The 27,993-nt window shown below is 46.2% G+C and overlaps 2 protein-coding genes across 2 annotated transcripts; one reads left to right on the top strand and one right to left on the bottom strand.

Annotated features, from left to right (window-relative positions):
* Positions 1-13,171: 13,171 nt before the first annotated feature.
* Positions 13,172-20,692, bottom strand: LOC114050555 (60S ribosomal protein L14-like). The gene is made up of 6 exons (XM_027872336.1): positions 20,571-20,692; positions 19,401-19,502; positions 15,725-15,819; positions 14,239-14,338; positions 14,097-14,150; positions 13,172-13,493 (listed from the first exon to the last, which is right to left on the bottom strand). Exons 1-6 carry the CDS (start codon positions 20,571-20,573, stop codon positions 13,209-13,211), a joined length of 639 nt encoding a protein of 212 aa, XP_027728137.1. The 5' UTR covers positions 20,574-20,692; the 3' UTR covers positions 13,172-13,208.
* Positions 20,693-24,061: 3,369 nt separating this feature from the next.
* Positions 24,062-27,347, top strand: LOC114050643 (52 kDa repressor of the inhibitor of the protein kinase-like). Its single transcript, XM_027872484.1, has 3 exons — positions 24,062-24,112; positions 24,639-24,763; positions 24,868-27,347. The coding sequence occupies exons 2-3, from the start codon at positions 24,645-24,647 to the stop codon at positions 27,131-27,133; spliced, it is 2,385 nt and encodes a 794-aa protein (XP_027728285.1). The 5' UTR covers positions 24,062-24,112; positions 24,639-24,644; the 3' UTR covers positions 27,134-27,347.
* Positions 27,348-27,993: the final 646 nt, after the last annotated feature.

The following is a 27,993-nucleotide window of genomic DNA, read 5'->3' on the forward strand; positions in this document are numbered from 1 at the left end:
CAGACATTATATCGCTCTTTCTCAGAGGGATACTTTTCATGGCTAATCAATTGCTTTAAGGCCTGAGAGTTAAATATGATAGAATACAATAATAAGGCTCCAAAGTCACCCTCACGAGCCAAGAAAGCCTACCCTCTCTCCGCCCCGGGAGTAGGCAATGTGATGGGGTCTGTAGCAAGCTAGTGTCAAGGCAAGAGGACCTCTGAATTTGGCTTGGGTCGGATGACCATTGAGGTCCCTCCCAGCCATAAATTCTGGTAGCCTGTGACTCTACAAATCCTGCTTCTCAAGCTGACCAGCTCTGTGACCTTGAGCAAGTCTCTTTCCTTCTCGGACCCTCACTTTTCTCATCAGCAAAACGAAGACCTTAATACCTGTAGTACCTGCTTCACACAGGCCCTTGGGAGGAGCGAATGAGCTCACGTCTGTGAAACGTTTTATAAACTCTGAGGCACTATCTAAATGTCGGTTCCTATTCTCGCTCAGCTCATTAACTGAGAAGCATCTTTGCACGCCCCCAGGCTGGCCAAGAGATCCAGGTTACTGTGGAGAGCCAGGGTGATGAAGGTGACATGCCCCTAAGCCACATCAGTGCAGCTTCCACGAACCATGGGGGCCATTTGTCAAAGTAGCTAGAATTGCAGCGGCTCAGAGCCCCACCTGGTGGTGGACTTTCCAAACAGATTTGCTTCTAACCCTTGCGTCGGCTCTGTAGGTTTATCTTCTTTGCTCCTTTGCAGACACAGATTTTTTTTTAATAGCTAAGATATTAGGTTTAGACTTATAAAGGTACTTACTCAGGAGATTGCTAATTTGGTTTTTCTTTATATTTTGGTAGCTATATGTCAATAGAATTTATTTTCTTTGTAATCTTCTGCATTTTATTTTATGCATTTAAAAAATATAATTCTAAGAAGGGCCCACAGGCTTCACCAGACCATCAGAGGGCTCCGTAGCCCAACAAAGGTTAAGAATCCTCGGACTAGCCAGTCCCTAAAATCTCCCATAGCTCTAAGCTTTCTTAACTTTTTTATGTCCTGGCCCCCTCTTCGGTTGTCTTCTGAACCCTGGAGACCCCTTCTCAGAACAATGTTCTATAAACACATAAAATACATAGAGTTACAAATGAAATGAATTGCAATGAAATAGAGTTATCAAAATCTTTTTAAAAACAAGTTCACAGACTCCAGGTGAAGTGCTTTGACCTAACACATGGCCAGATATGGGGTTGTTAAGTCGTATCTGATTCTTTGTGACCTCACCGAGGGTTTTCTTGGCAAAGATACTAGAGCAGTTTGCCATTTCCTTCTCCACCTCACGTTGCAGATAAGAAAATGGAGGCAAAAAAGATTGAATGGCTTGCCCAGGATCACACAGCTACTGAGCGTTTGAAACTGGATTTGAATTGAGGATGAGTCTTCCTGACTCCAGGCCCAGTGCTCTATCCACCGCACCACCCGGCGGCCCAGATCTGATCCAAGCCATCCTCTTCTTTTACAGATGACAGCACTGGGGCCTGACTTGCCCAAGGTCTCAGAGATTATAAATGTAAGATCAGGGACGTGGCACAACGTCTTCTGGCTGCTCATGAAGGATTCTCTACTCTCATAAACATCATTTCAACGTCTGTCTGAGGAGAAATAGCTAAAGCCATTTACTTTAAATTCAAGTGATAGTGCGTAATTCAGGAGTTGGGAGAATTTTTCAGGTTTCAAGGAAAGAAAACAAAACAACTCCCCAAAAGTAACATATTATCATTAGACAACTATCAACTTGAAACTTGGATTAGAGTCACTTAGCTGTATGTAGGAATGACTGTAAGTCATCCTACAGCAATGATGCTCAAAAGGTGTGCCACGGCCCACCAGTGTGCCATGAGTTTTGCCATAAATTTTTCAATTTTTATTATCGCAGGTAAAAGAAAATTTTTAAATAATTTTAATGCAATTTTGCTTACCTAGCTCCTGTAGTATGCATATGAACTAAGTTCCAAACACAATAGACCTTGAATTTGCATATTCAGCAAAAATGACCGCTTTTATTGAAGGGAAATTGTGCGTACATATCTCCTAACTCTCCCAGAATGCTGCCAAAGTAAACATTCAGTGTGCCATGATTCAGAAAAAATGCAGCATGGTATAGTGAATAGCTGGGTTCAAATCCCACCTAGAAACTTACTGGCTGTGTGTCCTTAACCAAGTCATTTGAGTTCTCTGTGCCTTAAACTGCTCATCAGTAAAATGTTAGAGTTATAGTCCATGGTCCCCAATGTTCCTTCTAGCTCTAAACCTATGATTTTATGCTTCTGTGATTCCTCACAGCGAAAAATGCTGTTCCATAGGCAACAATAGTTTGAGCACCACTTTTCTCCAGGTTTCACTTGAAAGGCTCAAAGAGAAGTAGAGGGGAAAGATGTTTATAAATAGTGTTAACCACCAGTATTTTCTAGTTGGGATAGAATTACTGAGAATATAGCTGGGAGGAAGCAAGTAAGAAGGAACCTTCTCCAGAGAAGAGACGAAGATCTAACACTGAGGTATTTTGCCAGAAGTGCTGGCTCTGACTGGGGGCTCAGAAATTAAAAAAAGAGAATTCTGCATCTTTTGATATTATTTCCTAGAGTGGAGAAGGGTCTTTTATATCCGGGAAACCCATCTGGGCAGAGTCGGTATTGGGGGGTGGGGAGGAATAGGAGTGGATGTACAGCCCTGCTGACCACAGCATCTCCTTCTCACCACTACATGTGTGTATATATAGAAAGGAGAAAAGCTCTTTTTGTGGTGGCACAAAGAATTGGAAATTGAGGGGATGGGGAAGAGCTGAACAAGTTGTAGTATATGAATATAATGGAAAACCCAGTAGTAGCTGTAGAAACCAAGGAAAACCTCATACAGAAGATGATGCTTGAGCTATCTTGAAGGAAACCAAGAATTCTGAGAGGGGGACATGAGAAGTAAGCGCCTTCTAGATAATGGGACAACCAATACAAAAACATGGAGATGTGAGATGAATGCCAGCCATGAAGATAAGCAGGATGGCTGGCCATTCCATTGTGTAGGTGAGAACAAGGTGTAACGAGGCAGGAAAGGCAAGCTTTTAGCCAGGTCTATAAATACCAAACAAAGGAGTTTATATGCCTAGAGATAACAGGGAGCCAGGAGAGTTTATTGAAAGAAGAGTCCCACGGTCAGATGTAAGTTTTAGGAAAAACCACTTTGGTGGCTGCATGGAGGACAAACTGGAACAGGGAGAGACCATTTAGAAGGTCATTGCAATAGTCCAAGAAAATGGGGATAAGCACCTGAACAAGAGTGTGGGTAGTCCAAGGGCAGAGAAGGGGACACATGAGAAAGATGCTGTGCAACTAGAAATGAGAATCAGCAACCGATTGGGCCTGGGAAGTGAGAACCAAGAGTCTAGTCTCCCGGTGAGGTTGTGACCCTAGATAACTAGAAAGATAACAGCAGAACCAAATTTGCATCCATGTCTCATGACTTCAAATCCGACATTCTTTCCCCTACAAGACAGAAATGTGAGCAATGATTATTAAAACCTTGCAAAGGTTCATCCATTTTTCTTCAGATATTTTTGCTATTTACCTGTTGCTGGTCACACAAGCATTCATTAAGTGCCTACTGTAGCTAGGCACTGTGCTAAATGGTAAGGGGGGAGGGGTAACATAGAAAGGCCACAAAAAAGTATTCCCGGACCTTAAAGAACTCACATTCTAATGGAGAAGACAGTAAGTAAATAACTGGGCACATACAAGATATAAGATGAAAGTAATCTGAAAGGGGAGGATGCTAGCAACTGGGGGCATTGAGAAAGACCTCCCAAAGAGGGTGAGATTTGAGCTAAATTTGAAGGAAGCTAAGGAAAGCAATAACTGAGATGAAGGGGCAGAGAATTCCAAGCATGGGGGACAATCTATGCCAAGACACTGAGATAGGAAGGCCAAGGTAGCTGGACATGGAGTGTGTGGAGAGGAGTACAGAGTAAGAAGAATAAACCACAGGAAGAGGCCAGATGATGAAAAGCTTTAAATGCCTAACATAGGACCTTAGATGTGATCTTGGAGTTTAGAGAGAGCCATTGGAGCTCAATGAGCAAAGTCGGGAGAAGGGTGGGTAACGTGGTCAGACCCACACCTTACAAAAATCACCTTGAAAGCAGAAGGCTGGGAAACAATTTTTACAACCAGTGTCTCTGATAAAGGCCTCATTTCTAAAATATATAGAGAACTGAGTCAAATTTACAAGAATACAAGTCATTCCCTAATTAATAAATGGTCAAAGGATATGAACAGGCAGTTTTCTGATGAAGAAATTAAAGCTATCTATAGTTATAGGAGAAAATGCTCTAAATCACTATTGATTAGAGAAATGCAAATTAAAACGACTCTGAGGCACTACCTCATACCTATCTGATTGGCTAATATGACAAAAAAAGAAAGTGACAAATGTTGGAGATGTGGAAAAATTGGAACACTAATGCATTGTTGGTGGAGTTATGAACTGATCCAACCATTCTGGAGAGCAGTTTGCAACTATGCCCAAAGGACTATAAAAATGTGCATAGCCTTTGATCCAGCAATACCATTGCTAGGTCTATATCCCAAAAAGATCATAAAAAAGGGCAAAGGACTCACATGCACAAAAATATTTATAGCAGCTCTTTTTGTGATGGCACAGAGAATTGGAAATTGAGGGGATAGAGAATGGCTGAACAAGTTGTGGTATATGAATATAATGGAATACTACTGTTCTATAAGAAATGATGAGCACAGATTTCAGAAAAACCTGGAAAGACTTGTATGGACTGATGCTGAGTGAAGTGAGTAGAACCAGGAGAACATTGTACACAGTAACAGCAACACTGTTCAATGACCAACTGTGATAGGTTTAGCTCTTCTCAGCAATGCAATGATCTGTTCCAAAAGACTCATGATGGAAAATGCTATCCACTTCCAGAGAAAGAGCTATGGAGTCTGAATGCAGATCAAAGCATACTATGTTCTCCTTTTTTTTCTTTCTCATGGTTTTTCCCTTTTGTTCTGTTTCTTCTTTCACAACATGACTAATGTGGAAATATATTTAATATGATTATACATGTATAGCCAGATTGCTTGCCATCCTGGGGAAGTGGGGGAAGGGAGGGAGGGATGGAGAAAAAAATTTGGAACTCAAAATCTTATAAAAGTGAATGTTGAAAACTATTTACATGTAATTGCAAAAAAAGAAAATACTATTAAGTGGGGAAAAAAAGAAAAACCACCTTGGCAGCTGAATGGAGGGTGGATTGGATGGAGTGGGGAGAGGAGGCAAGAAGCCATATTAGAGGATAAAGCACCAGCCCTGGAGTCAGGAGGACTCGAGTTCAAATCTGGACTCAGACACTTACTAGCTGTGTGACCCTAGGCAAGTCACAACCCCAATTGCCTCAAAAAATAATAACAAAAAACTTTAAAAGACAATTACAATAGTCTATGCAAGAGGTGATGAAGGGATGAATTAGGATGGTAGGTGTGTCAGTGGAGAGAAAAGGACTTAACACATGAGATGCTATGTAGATTAAAATGAAAAAGAAAGTAATAAATTCTTTTCCACCTAAAATTCTGCATATTACAGGATGAAAAAGCCACCAGGAGGAGCTGAAGTGCTTGTACTCCACAGGAAGGCAAAGAACAACCCTGTAACCCTAGTCTTTCCCTACTGCTTACAAATCACAGGATCAGAGATTTAAACCCAGAAGGGACCTAGGATAAAAACTATTAACTCTTTAAAAAAAAAAACTTACTTTGCATCTGAACTACTTTCATGGAAGACATAGAATAAAGGACATTACCAAAGACACGCATGACCTAAAAAGTAGCTAGGCAATGAGACAAAAGGCAGCCAGTATGGTAGAAAAAGCACTTGACCTTGAGTACTGAATGAATGAATGAAAAAGCATTTATTCAATGTTTACAATGTTCTAGGCTCTGTGCTAAGTTTTAGTTCTAGGGCTACAAGTACAAAAGCAAAAAAATAGGTGCCCTCAAAGGGGCTTACATTCTTAGGAGGAGACAACATACATAGGGAAAGGGGTAGTCAAAGAAGGGTTTTTTCCTGTTCTGGGAAGTCACAGAGATGGAGAGTGAAATAGGGCCAAGGTGAGTGGTTCCCATTTAACGGTGGGTTCATGATAAATGGTCCAAGGGATTCACAATAAAATTTACTTAATGGTGCCTTAAACAGTAAATTACTGCCAATTATGCCTGATACATTTTTCCTCTGCAATAATATGCGCATGTATTTGAAGCATTATAGGTTTGTTTCTGCAGTGATTCAAAACCTTCATGACCCTGTCCACAATGACTTTGGATTCTGTGCAGTAATCACATCAAACTGACCTCTTCTGACTTAAGCATAACGTCTTCTTGTAATTTCTCAATGTCATCAAGTTGTTTCCAAACCACCATGAAGGTTCAACATTTGAATGCAATCTGATTCCCAATAAATCATCAGATGCATGCATACATCCTCATTTGTGTTCTGTACATTGCAGATTAGCTCCCTTGTCCTTGGTTACTCAGTAATCATATTTCCTCAGCAGTGTAATCATGTGATCAGGATGTTACAAATGCTTTTATTCTTACAGCGCAAATGTCAAGCTGTTTGAAGACCATGGTTGTTGGTCATGCACATTATAAGTCATCTGAAAACTACCATGGACCATTACGAAAATTCTGCAGAAACAAACCTTATCTTTTATCCATCAACAAACATTTGTTAAGCACGTACTATGGACCAGGCACTGTGCTAAGCACTGGAATCTTGCCTCTCATTAAAGTATTAAGTCTGTTTTCCAAACTTAAATTTATCCTCCATTTATGTTACTATTTATGTTACTATTCTTCCATCTGGCAACTTTTCAAATGAACTGGTTGGCGACGCTGGTCAGTTATTCAGTAGAGTTTCTACAAGGGTGTACAGCCAGTATGCCAGTGACAGAAGAGAAGAAAGTCATATCTGAAGACAGTCTTTCTCTAAAAGCTTAATTTATATATTGTTAAAAATGAAACAATATATGCAATTGAACTTGAAGTACTTTTATTGTTTAACATGCCCTTGTCATTAGCCAGTGGAAAAGTTAAATATTTTATATAACTAGCTTTTCATTTTTTGACAATTGGTTAGGTTGCCAAAATATTTCAAATGAATTTCTATCTCTCAGCAAGCTTGCAAAATTTTTCTTCCATTTTCCTGCACATATTTGTATGAGCACTTTCATTTTATTCTTGTTTTAAATAAAAATACAAAAATATATTCAAAGCAGAACCAAATTTAAGACTGTTTGTCTGGTGTTGAGCCAAACTTTGTTCAAACAAAAAAGTCAAGCATCAAAATTAAGTTATACATGATAACTACATTATGTCAAACATCTTCCAAGTTGTACTCATTTCATTTTAACAGTTACTTATTTTCAACAGAATTTGTAAAATAAAGAAAATATGGAGTTTTAAAGATAATAAGCATATTCAGTCTTGCTAGATTACTTAATTCTTGGAGAATGTCCCACTTAAAATATTCTTAATTGCTTTATAATTAGTTCTTAATTTTATATTTTGTCTTCAAAATTAGAATGAAATATTATGTTTTATTATTATAATTACATATTGTAATTTTTAATTCAGAAATTTGGGGGCAAAAGTTATCATTTTATTATAAGCACTTAATGAATTAATATAAAAGAATATTATGAGTGGCATATTAAATTACCTGGGAGTTTACAACTTTTTTTTTCCCGTTGAAAGGGGTTCCTGGGGAAAAATGTTGGGATCCACCGGTCTAGGTTGACACAATTGACATAGCCTTTCCAGAAGAAATGGTAACATTGATTTTATGACAGTTTCCAGCCCAAGAGGTGGAAGTGGGAGGAGGCAGGCTGGAGACTGGACTCAAGTGGCTTAGCTGAAGAAGAGATGGGGTTCAGAGTGGAATGGCTTAGCTCCTCCTGGGCATGATAATGGAAGGTGAGTGACTACCTGTGTGACTTTAGGCAAGTCATTTACCCCTCTCTGGGCCTCAGTTTCACCTGACAGTTGACTTGCATGGTATCTCACATTCCTCAAAGCTGTAGATCTTATGATGCTTAGATACAACAGAGGAAAAACACAAGTGGCACACCGGTACCCCTGAGACACCCAGTCTGTAAGGGAAATGCTTCCATCAAGTTGGATGAATCCCCTATGGAGAGGTTAATGGAAAATATTTATCACAAAGCACACAGGTTCTACCACACTCCTTTTGGAGAAAGAAGATAAAGACTGGACCTGTGATGTAATTGTATAAGGGGATGCCAAGACAAGGAAACTCCCTCTACCAGTGCAGGTTGGCACCTCTGTAACTTACAGTCTTAGATGGTTGCCCAGAGCATTGAGAAGTTAAGTAACTTGCCCAGGATCACATATTCAATGTCTGCATGAAGACTTAAACCCAGACCTTCCTGGCTCCAAGGCAGGCTCCATAGCCAGCACACCATGTTGTCTCTCTACCAAATTTCTTTTAAGAGACAAATAAAACCTTAATATCTAAACCCAGGAAGAAAGCAAATAAAAAGAGCTATAGGATAATATTGTTAATGAGAAATATTTAGGAGGTAAGCATGGTTTGACATTTGAAAATCAATTAAAAATCATACTAAAAAGCAAAAACACTCAAAAACATCAATAAGTGCAGAAAAAAAGCCATTGACAAAGTACAACACTTATTTATGCTAAAACCCTACAAAGCATAGCCATAAAAAGAGCCATTTTATAATGATTAAAAAATTTCTATAAAACCCCCCCCAAAACTAGCATTTATATGCAACAATGAAACATTAGCTTTCCTTATACATAAGAGTAAAATAAGGATGTTCTTTTCCCCACTATTATCTGACAGTTCTAGAAATACTAGCGGTAACAATAACACAAGAGAAAAATTAAAAATAAAAGGATAAAAAGACAAATAGGCAACAAAACTATCCCTATTTGCTGATGACATAAAGGTGCAAAATGAAGAAGCACTTAAAAAATTCTAGGGAATTAGCAGAGAAACTAATTTAAACAATCACTGCAGCAAAGTAGCAGGAGACAAAATAAATCTATTATAATCCACATTTTTGTATAGCAATGACAAAAACCACAAGAGAAAGAGAAGTCACATTCAAAATAAATACAAAATGCATAAAATATCAGGGAACCAATATACCAAATCACTCAATACCAGTATAGAAATAATTACAAAATGTAACTTAATTAAAGAAATAAATAACACCTTAACTGAAGGTATAAACAGTGCTCACAGCTGAAATATGCCAATGTAATAAAAATGGCACTACTATCTAAGCTAATTTAGCTTAAGTACTATAACAAATTACAGAGGAAGTATTCTACAGTTAGATAAAATAAAAACAAAATCTATTTAAAAGAACAAAATATCTAGATTAAGAGAAATAATGAAAAAAGTAGGATTGAAGGGAGAGTAGCACTCAGACTATATTTTAAACAGCAATCATCAAAAATATCTGCTACTAGCTTAAAAAAATTTGCTAACAGATCACCGGAATAGACAACGAGTCAGAAATAACTGAACACAATAACCTAGCGTACAATAAACCCAAAATCATAAATAACAAGAAAGAACTCTACGTTGCTAATAATTTCTGGGAAAACTCGCCGAAACCAAGTTTAGACCAACATCTTACAACGATAAACTCAAAATGGATACATGACTTAGATATTAAAGATTATACCATTCAAAAAAGGAGAGAGAGATCAAGTACCTTTCACAATTAAGGCTATGGGCTAAATTCTAAACCAAACCAAACCAAAGGGATAGACATAATGACACAAGATAAAATAGCTAATTGTGATTACATAAAATTGAAAAGCTCTTGCATAAACAAAATTAATGCAGCTAGGGTAAGAAGGGATGCCATCAATTGGGCAAAAAACTTTTGTATCAAATATCTCTGATGAGGGTCTGGTATATAAGATATATAGACAACTAACAGAAATATACAAGACCAAAATCTATCCTTCAATAGATAAATGAAGGATATGAACAATGCTCAAAAGAACTGCAAACTATTAACAACTACACAAAACAATTATTCAAATCACCAATAAGAGAAACGTGAATCAAAATAAATCCGTGGTTTAACTTCACAGCCAGCAAATTGGCAAAGATGAGTCAGTCAATAAGCATGTATTAAGTACCTACTACGTGCCAGGCACTGTACTAAGTGCTAGGAATACAAAAAAGGCAAAAGACTGCCTGCCCTCAAAGAGTTTACAATCAAATGGGGGAGACAAGCAAATATGTACTGAAAAACTATATACAGAAAAAAAAATAGTAAAAAAGAGAGGGTAGACACTAGAATTAAGAGAGGTTGAAAAAGGTTTCCTGTGAAACATGGGATTTTAGTTGGAACTTAACTGAAGCCAGGGAAATCAGGAAGTACACAGGAAGTAGGGAGTAACTGGAATTTATTGAGTGAAGCGGTGACATGATCAGGCCTGTGCTTTAGGAAAATCACTTTAGTGGCTGAATGGAGAATGGCTTGGCGTGGGAAGAGATTTGAGGCAGGCAAGACCCACTAGCAGCTATTGCAATAATCAGGTATAAGGTGACGAGGGCCAGCACTAGTGTGGGGGCCACGTCAGAGAAAGGGGCATACTCGAGAGAGGCTGCAGAGGTGACATAGACGGGTCTTGGCACCATACTGAATATGGAGGTGGAGAGGAATTGAGAAGTCCAGGATGACTCCTAGGTTGTGAGCCTGAGGGCCTGGGAGAATTGGTGGTGCCCTCTACAGTTACAGGGATGGTAGAAGGTAGGGAGGGTTAAGGTGGAAAGGGAATGAATTCTGTTTCGGTCATGTTGAGCTGATTAATATTACTGAACTTCCAAATTAAAATGTCTGAAAGGCAGTAATGGCAAGGAGATGCAAGATGGGAGATCAACTTAGAGGCTGGGACAGAAAAGTTCCTTTGACAGTGGGCAGCATAGAGATGGTCATTAAATCCATGGGAGCTGATGAGATCACCAAGCAGACTACAAAGAGAAGAGGTGCCAGAACAGAATCCCAAGAGACAATGACAAGGAGGTTCTATAACATATAGTATAAAGATGTCATTGGCAAAAAGAAAGGTTTCACATAAACCAAATATTCACAGCACTTTTTGTAGTCACAAAGAACTGGAAACAAACTTGAGTTTCATATCCATTGATTGGGGAATAGCTAAACAAATTGGGGTCCATGAAATACCGTGGTGCTATAAGAAAATGTGTAGGGAAGATGTCCCTTCAATGCAGATGTGACCACCTCATTCCCCATAATGCCAACACCAGTAGCTTTTTATTGCCTCCAGAATAAAATTTACATTCCTGTTTCTCTCAAAGCCTTTTACAACCTTGCCCCAAACTCTTCCCACACTCTGCGGTTCACCCAAACCAGCATTCCCTCCTATCCGCCAGCCTTTGCAAGAACTATCCCTTCTCCAGACTGTCCTTCCTCCTTCGTCCTCACCTTCCTACAAGACGCAACACCTTCTACCTGAAGATTTTCCTGATGCCCTCAACTGCTAGTGTCCTCAAACTACTACTTTGAATTTATTCTCTTAATACGTATTCTGTATCTCCTTACTTCTCTCATTGGCATATACACTGAGAGTTCAGGGTTTCCTTCATCTCAGATGCTCCCCTAGCGATCTAGCAGTGCCTGTGGCAGATAGGTGACAGCGCCATAATGCAGAGAGAGCCAGGCCTGGAGTCAGGAAGACTCATCTTGAATTCAAATCTGGCCTCAGTTACTGTGTGACCCTGACCAAGTCACTTACCTGTTTGCTTCAGTTTCGTCATGTCAAACAAACTGGAGAAGAAAACGGCAAACCACTCCAGTATCTTTGCCAAGGTAACCTCAAATGGGTTCAGAGCTAACTCAACATCTTGTACGTCTGTTAAACATTTTCCAATTAATTTTAATCTGCCTCTGGCTCCATTTGGTCTGCTGGGAGTTCTCACACACCTGCTCTAGAACAATTGTTGCCACAGTCTTGACGACAGTATAGTCTCTTTACTGGTCTCCATTGCTAAAAAGGCCTTTCCCCCCTTCCCAGTTGGTTTCATTATCCGGAACTCATTCCTCAACACCACCCCCAACACAACTCCTAAAATCCCAGGCCTTCTCCACAACAGCTCAAATGCCAACTCCAGCAGACCTCTCCTGATCTCAGCGTTAATGCTCTTAAAATTATTTTGCACAATATTGGATCCACTCATTTGTCTATATTCGTACACATTGGAATACAAATCTTGAAAAGCAGGGATATTTTTGTCTAAACCCAATGCCAAGCACATAACAGGCTTCTGTCCTATGACTAGCTGTTCAGTCACATCTCCCTTCTGACCCCTTGGGGGATTTTCTTGGCAGATAGTAGAGTGTTTTGCCATTTCCTTCTCCAGCCCATTTTATAGATGAGGAAACGGAGGCAAACAGGGTAAAGCAACTCATCACACAGCTAGCAAGGGTCCAAGTCCAGATTTCAATTCAGATGATGTCTTCTGAACTCTGGACCTGGCGCTTCCTCCACTGTACCACACTAGCATACGCTAGGTAATTAATATTAAAGATCTGACTGTCTGAAGGGGATTTTGAGACAGTTCATTATAACCAGACACTTTGAACAGATCATTATTTAATCTTACTTATTTAAAGCTACCACTTTACCCATCTCAAATGTGAAAAACACGCAATCGCACACCTGCATCATTCAACAGCACAACCTGCTTTTCTTTGCTCACTAGTTAAGTAGTCCACTCCAGTCAGGCAACTGCCTGAAAAACTCAGCAACGTCAAGAGCCTCAGCTGTCCATCCACCTCCATCCAGCCCTCCTCAGGATGAACATACCCACACCATGGGCGAATATGTCCTTTCTACGTTGGATAAGCTAGGATCATAAATTTAGAGCTAGAAGCGCCCTCGTCTTAAGGATGAGGAAACTGGGCCAATGAGTAAGTTATGCACCCAGGGTCACACAGCTGCGAGGCGGCAGAACTGTCATCTGAACTGATGTGACAAGGGCTGGCTCTCCATCACATGAGATTAAACTCCAACTCAACAAAGAACCATCGCGACACTAGGTGTGTAGCAAAACCTTTATTTGATTTCTGGCAGCCTCTCATTTTTTGGCCTTTGGAGCAGCTGTTTTCTGGGCAGGTCCTTTCTGGGCAGGTCCCTTCTGGGCGGGTCCTTTCTTGGCTGGGGCCTTCTGGCCAGAGGCTTTCTGACCCTTCTGAGCCTTCTGGCCCGGGGCGGCCTTCTGACCCTCAGCCTTCTTTGAGGGGACCTTCTTGGCGGAAACCTTTGCGGCCAGCGCCTTCTGGGCAGCCCCCTTCTTGGGAGACCCCTTCTGGGTAGACGCCTTTTGGAGCTTCTTTACTTCATGCTTGATAATTCGGTTTCTCTGAAATAGTTTTACAACAGGACAGAAATCACTGCTTGCTCAATGTTTTCTGAGCCCCCATTTACACACCCAAATGTCCTCGGCTCATCTACCTTACATGTACAGGAAAGGCTCAAAGGCAGGAAGGATCCTGTTAAGTCCCGACTGTGTTAAGACCAGCAAAGATTATGCCAGGTGATCCACTTTAGAGTCAGGATGTAAACAAAACCAAGGCAGCAAGGTCCAATTCCCAACTGAGGGTGCACTTATAACAAGCAACAGTTGAGCTCTCCAAGGTCTTCACAAGAAAGAATGTTACTTAATGATAAGAAATGTGAGGAAAGGAATTCTTGGAATAAATCTGCCATCACGTGAATACAGTCACTGGGCCACAAGGACTTCTGAACGTGCAATTCGGTAACATTTTAAAAGGCAGACCTAGTTCTCTTCCAGAAGCCCAGACCTACACCCATCTAAATGCCATGAGTTGTTAAGAAACAGCCAATGGCAGCCCCAGTTTGTGAAGATCAGGTAGCTTGGTTACCTTAGAGCATGTGGAAAGGTTGTGCACTGACATCCCTGACAGAGCTATTACTTTAAGAACATAAAAAACTTATCACTTACCATTTTCTTGGCCTTCATGACTTTGTAACGGTCAAAATCTGTCATCTTAGCTTTCTGTTGAGAAAATAAAAAATTAATTTTTCTACACCTCTAAGATGTTAGGAGAACTCTTGAAGCCCCTCACCCAACACCCAATCAATACCCTTTCTCTGGCTTCAATCTTCTTGGCCCATCTTGTGGCTTTCCATTTTGTATTGATCTTTTCTTTCTCCCAAGCAGCCCGGACATACTTCTGACGAGCACTAGAAAGAGAAGACAAAATTAATCAATATTCCAGATTTCTTGTACTTGAACTTATATTAAACTATTACTAGCCCTGATGCTGCAGAGCTCTTTAGCAACAGATATTCTTTTTAAAAACTATCTTCAGGCTAATTGGTCCTTCACTGTGGCTTAGTCACTCAACACCGACTAAGTATCATTTTATACAGCAAACCCAGAATCAAGAGAGTTAACTTTTAAAAACAAGTCCTTCCTGCTCAAAGGAGATGCAAGGTCCATCAACACCCCTGAGCAGGCCCCTCAGAGCCAGACCGAGAAGACAATGACAGAGTTCTCCCCGTACAGGAGGCCATGAATCCTCTGCTGGCTCTTCAATGAGTACCTTCACTAGCCTTGTATATACCCTGTGCCTAGTAGTGTCACACACATACACACAATCTTGCACACGCACAAGCGGCTTGATCAACCAGCTGACAAATGGCAACATGGCCTGGGGCTTCTGACCAAGCTAAAATCAGGGTTACAACTAAGTGTCATCTCAGTGACACTTTTATGAAAGCATTTAATCTGGGAGGTATGGCCAGTGAAATGCTGTCTTCTGAACTAGACACATAAGCAGAAGGAAAATTGTGTGCTGTTGTTCAGGCAAAACTCAAGCAAAGTAACCACTCAAAGAATGCAGCCAAGCCAAGCAGAAAGGAGCCCTGGGTCTGGGGGTCTGGACACTTGAATTTGAATCCAGCCTGTGTGCCCCTAGGTAACTCACTCTCCCCTCTTCCTGGTCCAGTTTCTTCAGCTATAAAATGAAAGGACAATCTTAAAATGATCTTATTCTAGCAACTATAATCCCATGAAGAATCCCAGGCAGGGGCAGTGAAGACTCCCAATCAGTGGACTGCCCAGCTGCCAGGCATCCACTCTAATTTTGTTACTGAAGATCTAAAGACCCTTCCTAAGGGTGTGCAGCACTGTATTTGCGGTACCAGGCCAGTTGCTTTTGGGTAAAGATGACACATGGAGAAAGTGGGGTATCACAATGAAACAAACAAAATACAAGAGGCAAGGGTTATGACTGCCCACATAAATCTGGCCAGTGCATGTCAGTTAAGACTGTAATCTCTCAGAGCCCTAAATAATCATCACATGCATCTCCAGCATATGCTTTTCTTAATGTCTTATGGTCTTTCAGAAAGTGACCAAACATCAGCTAAGAAAAGGAACCCAATACACTGCAGTGTTACAGTGGCAAAAGAAAAATCCATAAACAAACACCACCATTTACATCATTCAGTCTTAAGATAGTTAAATATGTACAGATATTACTGAAGAGAAAAACGAAATTTCCCCAAGTTCTTCTGAATTAAACAAACGGATAAATATTGTTTAAACAATGAAGAGAAAGTTACCTGTGTGGGAACTTGAGCACGAAGTCCGTAAGTTGCATACATTTAAATGGCATGGCCTGCCTCCTCACACCACTGCATGGGCCATCAACCAAAGCCTAAAACAGACAAGGGCAAGACCCAGTCACCCTCCAGTCCCATCTGTACAAGGCACAGGAATATCAGGGGGAAATGAAGCTCAAACTACGGTCCAATGACCACTGAAGCACTCCCTTTCCAAACAGCGCCCCACAAAGAATAGGAAACACAATGGAACTGTACAATTACAGGCACAGAACCATGGCTTCCATTTCTTCTGTGGTCTCCACAGCAGGGCCTCAACACTGGCTGAATGAGTTGGAAACAACATCCAATTCACTGGGAGAGTTTAAAAGGCCAAGGGGCACCATAATGAGCTTCTAGGTATAGTCAAGTCAGGTTATGCTGTGGATAATTCATACTTCCAAGCCCCCAACTGGCAGCTAAGTGTAGTCAACGAATGCTCTGCAGCACTGGCTAAAGTCTGACATCACTACAATGTTAACACTACCCCCCCAAATCACAAAAGCAGGGCAGAGTAAAAAAGAAATCCTCCTCTCATGACTTCCTTTTCCAGATCAGGCAAAATACTATTTACTCTCTATTACTTCACAAGCCCCAAATTTTAAACTAATAACAATATTTACAAAGCACTTACTGTGTGCCAGGCTATGCTAAGCATTTTACAGTTATCTTATTTGGTCCTCACAACACCCCTTCGATGCAGGTGCTATTATTCCCATTTCACAGATGAGCACTTATTATACTTATTCATCATTCCATTAAGTGCTGGAACAAACATTTTAAAAATGACAGTCTCCACTGTCAAGGATCTTCTAATCTGCTAGACAGATCGGTATAACACAAAATGGGGGTGACAAGAACAAAGCATCCCTTCAGATGAAAGTGGTCCAGGAAAATCAGAGGGTGAAAACACTGGGCTGGGGGGACCAAGGAGGGTTAAGGAGATGGCACCTAACCTGGGAGTTGAAGTTCTTGGAGATTTTGACAGAGAAATGAGATGCCAGAAGGCATGGGAATGCGTGTGGGAATGTAGTGGGGGACAGAAGGCTGAGTTGAGAAGTGGATAAAAGTAATATGAAATAAAGCTGGAAAGGTGGCACTGTGGAAACATTGATTCCAGATTATTTTTATCCTAAATGCAATGGGAAGATCTGAGAGTAGTAAACTGACCTGGTCAGATCTGTCTTTATAAAATACCAGGGTGAGAGACGACAAGGGTAGTGACATGGTGAGTCAGATCAGGATGGATGTATGGATGGGATTTGCCACCTCCTGTTTTATGGATTTGTATTCTACTCCAAAGCATGGCTCTGTGTATGATTTCTCTTCTCCACTAGATGCTAAATCCCTTTTACCTTTGTACCCTCCCTGCCTTGTACCAGAGAGACATATAAATACTGAATGATTAAGGATGGACTAAATTGCAGGCCTCATAATTCAAAATGTGTGGCACCTTAAGTCCTCAGCTCAGTGATACAGTATAGCAGATAAGTGTTGGATTTGGGATCAGTTCATTCAAATCTGGCCTCAGACACTGTCTCTGTAATATCCTGGGCAAGTCACTTACCCTGAATCTGTCTCAGTTTCCTGAAAAAAAAAATGGAGACAATAACAGCACCTACCTCAGAGGATGATTATGAGGATCAAATGAGGTAAGTTATGTAAGACACATGACAAAGTGTTAAAACGTATAACCTTCTGTGTATTCCCTACGGTATCCAACACAATAAAGGAGTGAATATTTCCTGATTATCACCTCTCCAAAGTAACATTGTGGTTAAAAACACTGTTGAGAAATCTTAAGTCTTTTACAGTATGGTAAAGACCTCAATTATAGTCCTAACTCAGGTTCATAAGCTGTGTGACTTTAGGTACATCTCTTACCCTCTCTGAGCCTGTTTCTTTCTGGGGGCATGGAGGACAGGAAAGGTGGCTTAAAAGTCAGGAAGACCCCCAGTTAAAGTTGTGTCTGTTGTACAACTATGGATAAAACAGTGAGTGCACATCAATGCTCTAAGATGAAGCTACAAATCAGTTTTCCTTCACCCCTGGGTCACATGGATTTCCTCTGTGCACACATGATCCCATCCCAGATCCTCCAGCTGACTGCTTCCTCTATCACTTCTATTCTCCCTTATCTTCAATCTCTCCCCACATCCTGGCAGCTTCCCTATTGCCTGCAAACATCCCCAGGTGTCCCCCAATAGCCACCCACCAACCACATATCTCTGCTCTTTGGTGACTAAACCCAAGGTCAGGTATAGTTATTTGTTTCCTCTCTTCTAAATGCTCAAATCTGGCTTCCAACTCCTAAAATTACCAAATTGCCCAATCTAATTACCTTTTCTTAATCCTCCTAATTCCTCATCTCTCTACAGCCTTTGATCTCGTCAATTACCCTCTTCTGCTAATTTCCTCCCCCCCACTGGCCATTCCTTCTCAGGCTCATCTGCTCCATCTTTATCCAGGTTAGGCCCACTCACATTAAAAGCGTCCCTCAATGATCTGTGGTGGACCCTCTTCTCCCTCTATACTATTTCACTCATTGATCTCATCAGCTCTCATGGATGTAATTCTCTCGGTTTTCATAATTGTCACTTATACAGCCCTAACATCTCTCTCAACCTCCAAGCTCTAACTACTCATCAGTCATTTCAACCTGGATGTCCTGTAGACATTTTAAACTCAACATGTCTAAAACTTAAGTCATTAACATTTCCCAACCCTCTTCCTACCTTTCACATTACTGTGAACGGTATGCTTTCAGCCACCCAGGATTACAATCCAGGTGTCCTCCTCAACTCCTCCCTCTCACTTACCTTTGAAAGTTCTCTTGAATGTATCCCTCTCTCTCCTCTAGTACAAACTCTCCAATCACCCCGCTCCTAGATTACTGCAATAGCTGCGGGGGTGAGGGTTTTTTGCCTGCCTTGTCTCTTCCTACTCCAACCCATTCTCCACTGGGCTGTTCACCTGATCTTCGTCAGTAGTTGTGACCATGTCATTGCCTTCTTCCCCATTAAATAACTCCAGTTCCCCACATGACAGCAGGAACAAATACAAAACCCTTCATAATCCACACCCTACATGCTCTGATCCACTGACAGTGGCCTCTGCCCACTTTCCCCCATGCCTGGAATTCTCTCACTCATCTCCGCCCCCTGCCTTCCCCAGCTTCCTATAAGTCCCACCTAAAATTCCTTCTCCCACAGATGTGTATGTTCCAGATACCCCTTAAAACTAGTTTCTTCTGTTGACTTATCTCCAATTTATCCAGTTTGTGTAAAGTTCCACAGTAGTTAGCACATACGTGTTTGCACGCTGCCTCCCTCACTAGTGCATGAGCTGCTTGAAGGCAGAAATTGTCTTTTGCTTTTCTCGATCTCCAATGCTTAGTACAGTAGCTGGCACAGAGTAGGTACTACGTAATAATGACTTGACTTGAAGTTGTCAACAGATGAAGGGCAGTTTAAGAGTTGTGGACCAAAAACTGGAATAATGCAATCTAGATTGCAAGTGTTGTGGTGAAACTCAAAAACAATGTGAGGATGGCTTAAAGAATACAAAGTGTTATTGGCGGTTGACACTTTGGGCAATATCGAACACCTATGGAAAACCAATGTTTACATAAACCTACCCTGTTCTGATCAATAACATCCACAATAGCCACCAGCTTGCCGGCATGTGGCCCAAAGGAAATGTAGGCCACCCGGCCAATTTCCACATAGCGCTTGAATACCTGTTTGGGGGGGGAGGGGGGAGAAAAAAAAAACATTAGGACTACTGTTAAACAAAAATATAAAGACTTAAACTAATGCAGCAGCCACTAACAAATGTCAAGTTAAGTAAAGGAGCTGGACAAGTGTGTTAAAATGATGGAGCAACAGATCTCCTACGGCCTAAAGCTCTAACCAGGGCCGGGGAGCCTAGACCAACGCTGTTCAGGCCCCTATGCATGGAGTCAAAGTTTTAAACCCAGGGCCTCTCACTTAAAACCTGTTAAGCTCTTCGTTCAGTTGGTCACTTAACTGAACTTCGTTCAGCTGGCGTCAGTTTCCCCATTTGTAAAAGGGGTAAGCCTCCCTGCACTTCCCTCCGAGGCTTTCCTTCCTCCAGGAAAGGCGATCAAGAAGCATTCCGAGGGCAGAGGAAGGAGGTCTGGGCTCGGGGTGAAGAGGACCCTCCAGCCCGCACCCCGGTGCCTTAGGCAACGCCATTAACCGCTGAGCCTCCACTTTCCTCGGAAGCCTCCGAAGCCCCTCCGTTCCAGCCCGTCCTATCGGGTTTGGAGGTGACCGCTTGCACGCTCCTCCCTTATTAGAGCGAGCTCCGGGAGGTCACGATTATCGCGACCTTTCTGGGTATCCCGACCGACACTTAGTAGCACCGGGATAAGCGCATGATCCCGGGGCCGCTGCCCGAGACCCCCTCTTCGGCCCTCTGGCAGGGCGCGGCGGTCTCCCCCCGACCCTCCGCTCTCCGCCCCAGGGTCCGCGTGGCCCGAGAGCTGAGCCAGATCGAGGCTAGGCCACCCTGGCCCCGCGCAGGCGCACCACGACCCGGCGGGGCCCCGCGCAGGCGCCCTAAGTCCCGGTCGGGGCCCCGACCCCGGCTTCCCCGCACGCGCCGGGAGCCGGGGAACGCGCCCTCGCCCCGTGGGCTCTGCCGCGGCTCCAGGCTCCCTCCCACCATCAGGTCCTCCCCGCGACCGCCTGCTGGGTTCTCGGAACCCGGCGCCCCCACGAGCGACCCCGCGGCAGGCCCTCCCGAGCCCCGAGGCCCGGAGCCCCAGCCCGCTCCTACTCACCATGTTGGCGGCGCCGAACGAGAAGGAAGGGCCTGCAGGGGACTGCGCACGTGCAGAATGCAGCTCCCGCCCCACGCCGGCGGGCGCGTACAGGAGTCGTAATAGACTCTGATTGGCTAGGCGTCTAGTTTCGACGCACGCGCACTGAGAGAAGCTCGCTTCCGACTCAGTGGGCGGGGTGAGGAAGTCTGAAACAACTCTTACGACACCTGGAAGAGCGATGACTGGGCGTGGTGCCGCGTCTGCGCGTGCGCCCAACTGTACCCGGACATTTATGCCCTCACGAGGGCAACTCCACATGACTTCAGTGGGCCTCGGAGCGTCCCAGGGTGATTCTTAGGTTCCTGTCTTGGGAAAGACCTGGAAGGGCTGGAAGAGGCCATCCAGACTTTGGGGGGGGGGGGGCGTTTCTGGCTCTGCGTCACGTGGGATCCACCAGCAAACACAGAAGCGAGCTTACGATCCAGTGGGCCCCTGGCATTAAAAAAGTGTTGATTTCATTTCAGCCTAGCTGGCCTCCTTGTAATCCTGGGCGTTTTATGTTATGCATTTAAATACTTTATTCTGAGAAAGGGTACCTAGGCTTCACCGCTAGTATGTAGTAGGTACCACATAAATGCTTGCGATTTCACGATTACCTTCTTGGGCCGGGGTGGGGAATCAGCCTCCTTCCCACAGAAAACAGAACAAAACAAAACGCAGACACTGCCCAACGTCGGAAAATGCTCAAAAGAAGTCGAAGAATCCTAGGAGAAGTAGAGTGGAAGCCCCCTGAGGGCAAGTTCAGCAGGCACTTAATAGTAGTGGAGTGACTGAGTCAGTCCAGTCTATACCCTGTTATAACATCCCTGATAAGTGTTATCAGCCTCAGAGGCTGGATTTGAATTCAGAAGGATGTCTTCCTGATTCCAGTGCTCTATCCACTTTACCACCAAGCCGCAGAAGAGCAGGAAGAGCAGAGTTCAAATCCAGACACAGACTACCTCCCAGGGTTGCTGCAAGGATCAAATGGGATCCTGTACGTAAAGTGCTTTGCAAACCTGAAAGTGCTACATAAAAGCTACTTATCGACTCCCCCAGGAGTCAGGGAGGGGCACAGACTAAATCCCGGTTCAGCCCCTGAGGTGCAGGGAGCCCAGGCTCTGCCGTGAAGAGCCTTAGCAGGGGCTTCCTCAGTTCTGTTTTCTCCTCTGCCCCTGAAGTTAAATCCAGCTGCCCAAGCTCGGGGGCATTTCACAGTTATCTGTAGATGGGAGCCAGGCAGCAAAATAATGACTAACTGGAGATAACTGGGGGCTTGTTCCAGGGCATCGACGTGGCAGGACCCATGCTTGGCCCTTTCAGCCACTGACCGGCAGCTCCTGAGGGGCCTCCTCCCCTCAAGCCCAACTCTCCAAGGTCTATGGGTCTGGTTACCTCCTTGCCAGCGTTATTGTAGCCAGACTGTCCTCAGTCTCCCGGGCACCTGCCCCACCACCGCAACTCTTTTTGCCACAGGGGACAATATTCCTAGTTGTGGCTGTAAAGTAGGCCAACTTTTGGTCAAGGAATGATCAGCATGGACAGTTTGGGAGTTAGAAGCAGCTTGAGGCAGTAGGGTATGAGAAACTCATTGTCCTAACTGGGGAGGATTCGGTCCGAATCTCACTGGCTTGAGCCCTGCAGGATGCCATTTTGTCCATCACCCTGCCTGGGGGCCACCTCCTCACCCCAGTGTGAGGCCAGCACCAGAGAAGGTCAGCGCACCACAAGGACGACTTCATCCTACAAATAACACCCGCAGCCCCAGAGCAGAGCACAGTATTCTAGGGGCGGTCTGACAAGGGCCTGGGGCACAGCTGGGCTGGCTCCCCTCCCTCCCTTTGGACCCACACGGCCCACTTCTGTGCTGAAGAACTCTGATACTCCTTTATCGGACCATTACGAGTGACGCTCCCCTTCTCCCTCTTCTTGTCCATCCTGATCTATCCTTCATCCTCCACCCCTAACCCCTCAGTTCTTTCCCAGGCTGTCGGCCCTTAAACCAGTTCAGCCTTACACTGTCCTCAAACCCCCACCATCTGCTGCCTGCTTCACTGCCTGTTGGAACATATTGTTCTCATCTGCCCGTTCTACCAGAAGCTCCACGTGCTTGGGGTAGACAGCCCACTAACTCACTGATGATTGGTTACCCTGAACCTGGTGCAGTACATCTGCCAGGACAGTTTTACCAGGTCTAGCTGATACACGTGCTGCAGTTGGGTGACGGGTAGACACCAGAGGTCACACCTGAGGTGCTGGTGCTCCCTGAACACCCCAAACACCTTTACATCTCCCTTAGGCTCCCTTCTCTCTGACCCTGCCCCTACCTGGAGCAGGCCCTCATTACCTCACTCAATAAATGCTCACTGAGTGACCGAGTGGCTGGTCGAAATAGTCCCTGCTTAAAATTCTACTGGGAGAAACATTGGGTGTAAAGAGAAAGGAAGAAAACCTAATTTGAGAAGAAGCAAGCCCTCAGATCTGTGGGATTAGGAAAGGTTTTCTGCAGTAAGGGGCACCTGCATTGTAAGTCTTGACGGGCACAGAGGATCAAAAGAGGCACAGGTGGGGAGGAAGGGCATCCCAGTCCCGGAGGACAACCTGGGTGCAGGAGATGGGGGATGGCACAAGTAGTCTAGGGGCCCGCCGGGAACCCCAGCGTGGCCAGAAGGTGGAGAAGCTGAGGCCTAGGACACAGCTCGGAAAGGCGGCTTGACTCAGACTGTGGACAGCCTTAAAGGGCAGGGGGAGGAATTTGTGTCTGGCCTTTTTTCCAGGATGCCTGGAAACCTCAGTTCGGATCGTGAGCTGCCCAAATCAGCTTGGGTTGCGACTGAATTTTGTAAATACTCAAGCTCGCGCCATATCCAGATGCTCTCCACGTGCAAGGGGCCATAGTGGTCCTCTCCGTATCTTGGCTAGCTCTTAATTAGGGTTTGCTGAACTGGACTGAACTGAGCATGAGTTACTGTGGCTGGGGCACTGCACTTGGGTCAGGTTCAAATCTTACTAGCTGGTTCCACCTGTGATTAGTCACTCCCCTGTGCCTCAGTGTCCCTCTGCTTAAAATAAGGAGGATGGGTGCAGGGCTCAGTGATCTCTAAGCCCTAATTCAAGCACACCTCCTTGCCCAAAGCCACAAAGGAAGGAAGTAGCAGAGGCAGAATTCAAACTCCAAGCCCTCTCTCTACTTGTAGTTCAGAGTTCTTTGCCCGGGTCCAAGACAGACCACGCCCAGCGTGACGCCACCACGTCGCCACGCCCCCCTTTTCAAGTGCGCCTCATCCATTCAGTCATTGAATGGGAAGGACGTTACCCAACAAACATGGCACGGCAACAGCGTTGTGACGTAAGGACGCTCGGAGGCGTGGCCTGAGAGCGCCCGCCTCCCCGCCCCGCCTCCGGGGCTCTGGAAGTGGCATCCGGTGCGCTTGCGCCGTGCGCTAAGCAGTTCCCGGGAAAGCGCCGAGGCGGGCTGTGAGGCGAGGCGGGCTGTGAGCGAGGGAGGCAAGGGCGCGGAGGTGGGACCCCGGCAGCGCTTCCTGCAGGGAGCGGGGTGCACCCATGGGAGCTGGGGGCGCGGGCCTGGGAGAGCGCAGGGCACGGGCGGAGCACGTGCTGTGTGGCGGCGGGCAAGTCGCTCACCCTCTCTGTGCCTGGGACTTCTCACCTGTAAAAGGGGGTGCCCCTCCTTCCCAATTATGGGGATGCTTTCGGTGGGATTAGGAGGGGAAGCCTCTGCCCCCCTTCTTCGCCTTTCCCTCCCTCCCTTGCTTCTCCCTTCCTCCCAAAAAAGAGGGTGTAGACAGGGTTTGGAGCTGGCAAGGACCCCAGGGGTCCATTTTACAGATGGGGAAACTGAGGCTAAGGGACTCGTCCAAGGTCATAGCTGGGGCACAACTGGAACCCAGATCCCAGATTCCAGATCTGGCGTGGGCCCCCTGGGGTTGGGTTTGACCAGGTCCCTGGCATCCTGGCCATGCCCACTACGCCCCTGGCGTCAGATAGGTGGGACCCACGGGTGAGTGTGCCTTGTTTTCTTCCCAGCGTGGGATGGAGGAGCCAGCCCTGCAGAGGAAGCAGGTGTCGGGCGCCCAGAAGAGGAAGATGTCCAGTCCGGCCCAAGAGGGGGCCCAGAAGCTGCCCAGAGCCCCCTCGTGCTCACTGGACCTGTAAGTTACCCCCGAGGGTCACCTCGGGTCATGTGGGGAGACCGAGGCCGGCTCCCCGGAGGCAGGGGGGGAGTCACGGCTCTGTTTCCTCTTTCTGTTGGCAGGCACGAGGACCCCGATGCCGAGCAGGAGATGGAGCCCAATGGCCAGGAGCAGCCCCTCAGCGGGGAGGCGCTGGACCTCTCAGTCACCACGCAGGTGCCTCTGGGAGTGGCCAGCACTGGGGCTGCCCAGGGGGCCCCTGATGGGGAAGACATCGGCCTGTTGAACCGCCAGAGCCTGACCCACAGGCAGAGGAGGGGCATCCTGGCCGGCCGGTGGCTGCCCCCCTCCAACTTCCAGTTCCCTAGGAGGCTGATGGGCTCGGGCGCCAGCCAGAAGTACCGGCGCTGCAGCGCCCAGCTCCTGCAGGACTACCCCTTTGCCCACTACTCCCGGCACCTTGACGGCGTCTTCTGCGGGCCCTGCTTTGTGTTTAACAGCAACAAGGAGGCCATCTTGGTGTCCGCCCCTTTGAAGGACTGGTCCAACAGCAAAAAGATCCTGGAGAGGCACAGCAGGTCCAAGGAGCACGGCCAGGCCGCGGTCAAGACGGAGGCCTTCGCGGCCTTGGAGCGCAAGAAGCAACTGAGTGAGCGGGGCCAGCACCCCCTGAAGCAGATGATCAAGCTCATCCTGCTCTGCGGCAGGCACGACATCACGCTGGGCCCGAGGCCCGCCGTCGCCAAGACCTTGTCCACCCTCTGTCGCTACATGGCCGAGCTGGACCCTCTGTGGAAGGAGAGCCTGAAAGGCGGCCCCTGTGCTGCCCCCGAAGCCTCAGAACACACACTGGAAGAGCTCATCAGGCTGACCGGCCTTCAGATCCAGAGCAGGGTCCTGGCCAGGGTCAAGGCGGCTGGGTTCTTCAGTCTTATCGTCGGCGGGAGCTCGGAACCGTCCACCAAGGAGAACGTCTCCCTCTCGCTCTCCCTGCGTTATGTGCATCGCCCTGAAGGAGGCCCGGTGGAGATCCGTGAGGACCCCGTTGACTTTGTGGAGGCGTCCGGGGAGGCGGCGGAGAGCCTGTCTGAACTCTTTCTGCAGAGGGTGACGGCCTGGGGTCTGCAGAAGGAGCTCCTGCGGGGCTACGGCCACCGGGGGGGCTGCCCCCGCAGGGGGCAGTGGGCAGGGATCCACGAGCTCTTTCCCGAGGCTGTCTGCTCAGCCTCTGCTATGCACCAGCTGACCGCGGCTGTCATCCGCTCCTGCGTCCTGCGTCCGGTCACCAAGTTACTAGACACGCTGAGCAGAATTTCCCTGGTGTTGAAGTCCTCTGCAGAGCACCTCGGTCCTTGGCCCCTGGCACTGAGGGCCTTCCTGGGTGATGATAGCGACCCTGGGGAGGAGGATGAGGAAGACGGAACAGAGAAGGTCTGGGGCACAGCTGGCCCCCGGCATCCTCACCTTGCCGACGTGCTCAGCTCCTTCCGAGACGAGTACGCCCAGGTCCTCGAGGCCTTGCAGACGCTGGCGGAGGATGACGGTGAGGCCGAAAGGCTCTTTTATTCCATCACCAAGTTTGACTTCCTGGTGACCCTGGTCTGTGTTGCCTTCGTCCTTTCGTGCACCAAGGCCCTTCACCTGGACCTGCACCCTCAACGGGTGGACGCTGATCTCATCCGTCTCTCAGAAGAGGCGAATCTCCTCCTTCAGAGGTTCCGGAAAATGCAGGACAAGGAGGACCCCGCGTTCGAGTCACTCTATGACGATGTGAGACTCTTAGCTGCCGGTGTCGGGGTCAAGGAGTCCCCGCCTCTGACGTGCGGCAGGCTGGCGTCCCCTGAGGCCTTCGGCGCCCAGGACCTCCGGGAGGGCTATCGGACGTCCTTGTTCATCCCGTTTCTGGACCACGCCATTTCTGAGCTCCAGGAGCAGCTGCTGGACAGCTGTCCCCGCTTCCTGGTCCAGTACCTCATCCCGGACAAGCTGCCTCTGTTGGACGGCCAGGAGGCGGAAGCAGCTGTCTACGAGGCCTTCCGCGGGGACCTCCCCAGCCTGGACAGCTTTTGCCTAGAGTTGCGGAGCTGGAGAGCGAACTGGACAGAAGTACCCAGGGAGGATCGGCCCAGTAGCCTCCTGGGTACCCTGCAGCACCTGAACCCGGTCTGCTTCCCCAGCATCAATGCGGCCCTCTCCATCCTGGCCACCATGCCCATCAGCGTCCCCCCCGGGGAGCGGTCCTCCCGGGCGCTGCAGAGGGCCAAAATGTGGCAGAGGAACCCGGGGAAGGGAAACCCACTCACAGGCCTGGCTCTGATATCCATCCATCAGGATATCCCGGTGGATGTGGACCAGGTCTTGGGGGGTCTCCATCTGTTCACACACTGACTCACTCAGGGGTCCGGGTAGGGTTGAAGCTGCTGTTGGAACAAGTTGGAGCGGATGAGGATGGCCTAAATGGGAGGGGTGGGTCTCTGATGGTTTATACCTGTACATAGTAACTAACACCTGGGGCTTATCCCAGGCTTCACCTGCACTCAACTTATTTTTTAAATTTTTATTTATTTATTTTTTTAGGGAGTCAGAGTTAAGTGACGTACCCAGGGTCACACAGCTAATACGTGCCTCAGGCCAGATTTGAACTCAGGTCCTACTGATTCCAGGGCCGATTACTCTATCCATTGTGCCATCTAGCTGCTCCCTCAACTTGTTTTTGTTTTTTTATGGTTCTGTTTAAAAGGAAGTTTTCCAAAGCAAATAGAACAGTATTCTGTCCACATTTCCCACTCAGAAAAGTGGGGAAGGTCTGCCTGGGTCCTGTGGATCCTTACTTACTACATTTTTTTGGGGGGTGGGAGCTGAATCTCTATGAAAATTCAGAGTTTTGTGGCCAAACAGGAAACAGAGGCTTGGGTAGAACATTGGCACTTATTGTCATTCTCAGGTAGGCCCTGGTGACTCCCTCAGTTTTATGTCTAGAGGTTAAAACTTGGGGAGAGGAACTGGGTCTGGAGGACAGTCCCCAAAGCATTCTGGGGTCTCTCGTTTCTCCCTCCTCGCACCCATCAGCACACCTGAGTGACCCAGCTGTCACTGGACATGCGTAGGTACCGCAGAAGCCTTGCAGGAGAGGGAGCTGTCCTCTTGGGTGTGAATCCCAGTGGGAGAAGCAGCACACCCGCTGCTGTGGCTGAGATTCTGGCCAGCATCTCCTGCAGATTCAGGTGGAATGTGGGCAATGGGGGACG

Source organism: Vombatus ursinus, unplaced genomic scaffold (assembly GCF_900497805.2).
Source record: "Vombatus ursinus unplaced genomic scaffold, bare-nosed wombat genome assembly UNPS02014799.1, whole genome shotgun sequence".
Classification (NCBI taxonomy): Eukaryota; Metazoa; Chordata; class Mammalia; order Diprotodontia; family Vombatidae; genus Vombatus; species Vombatus ursinus.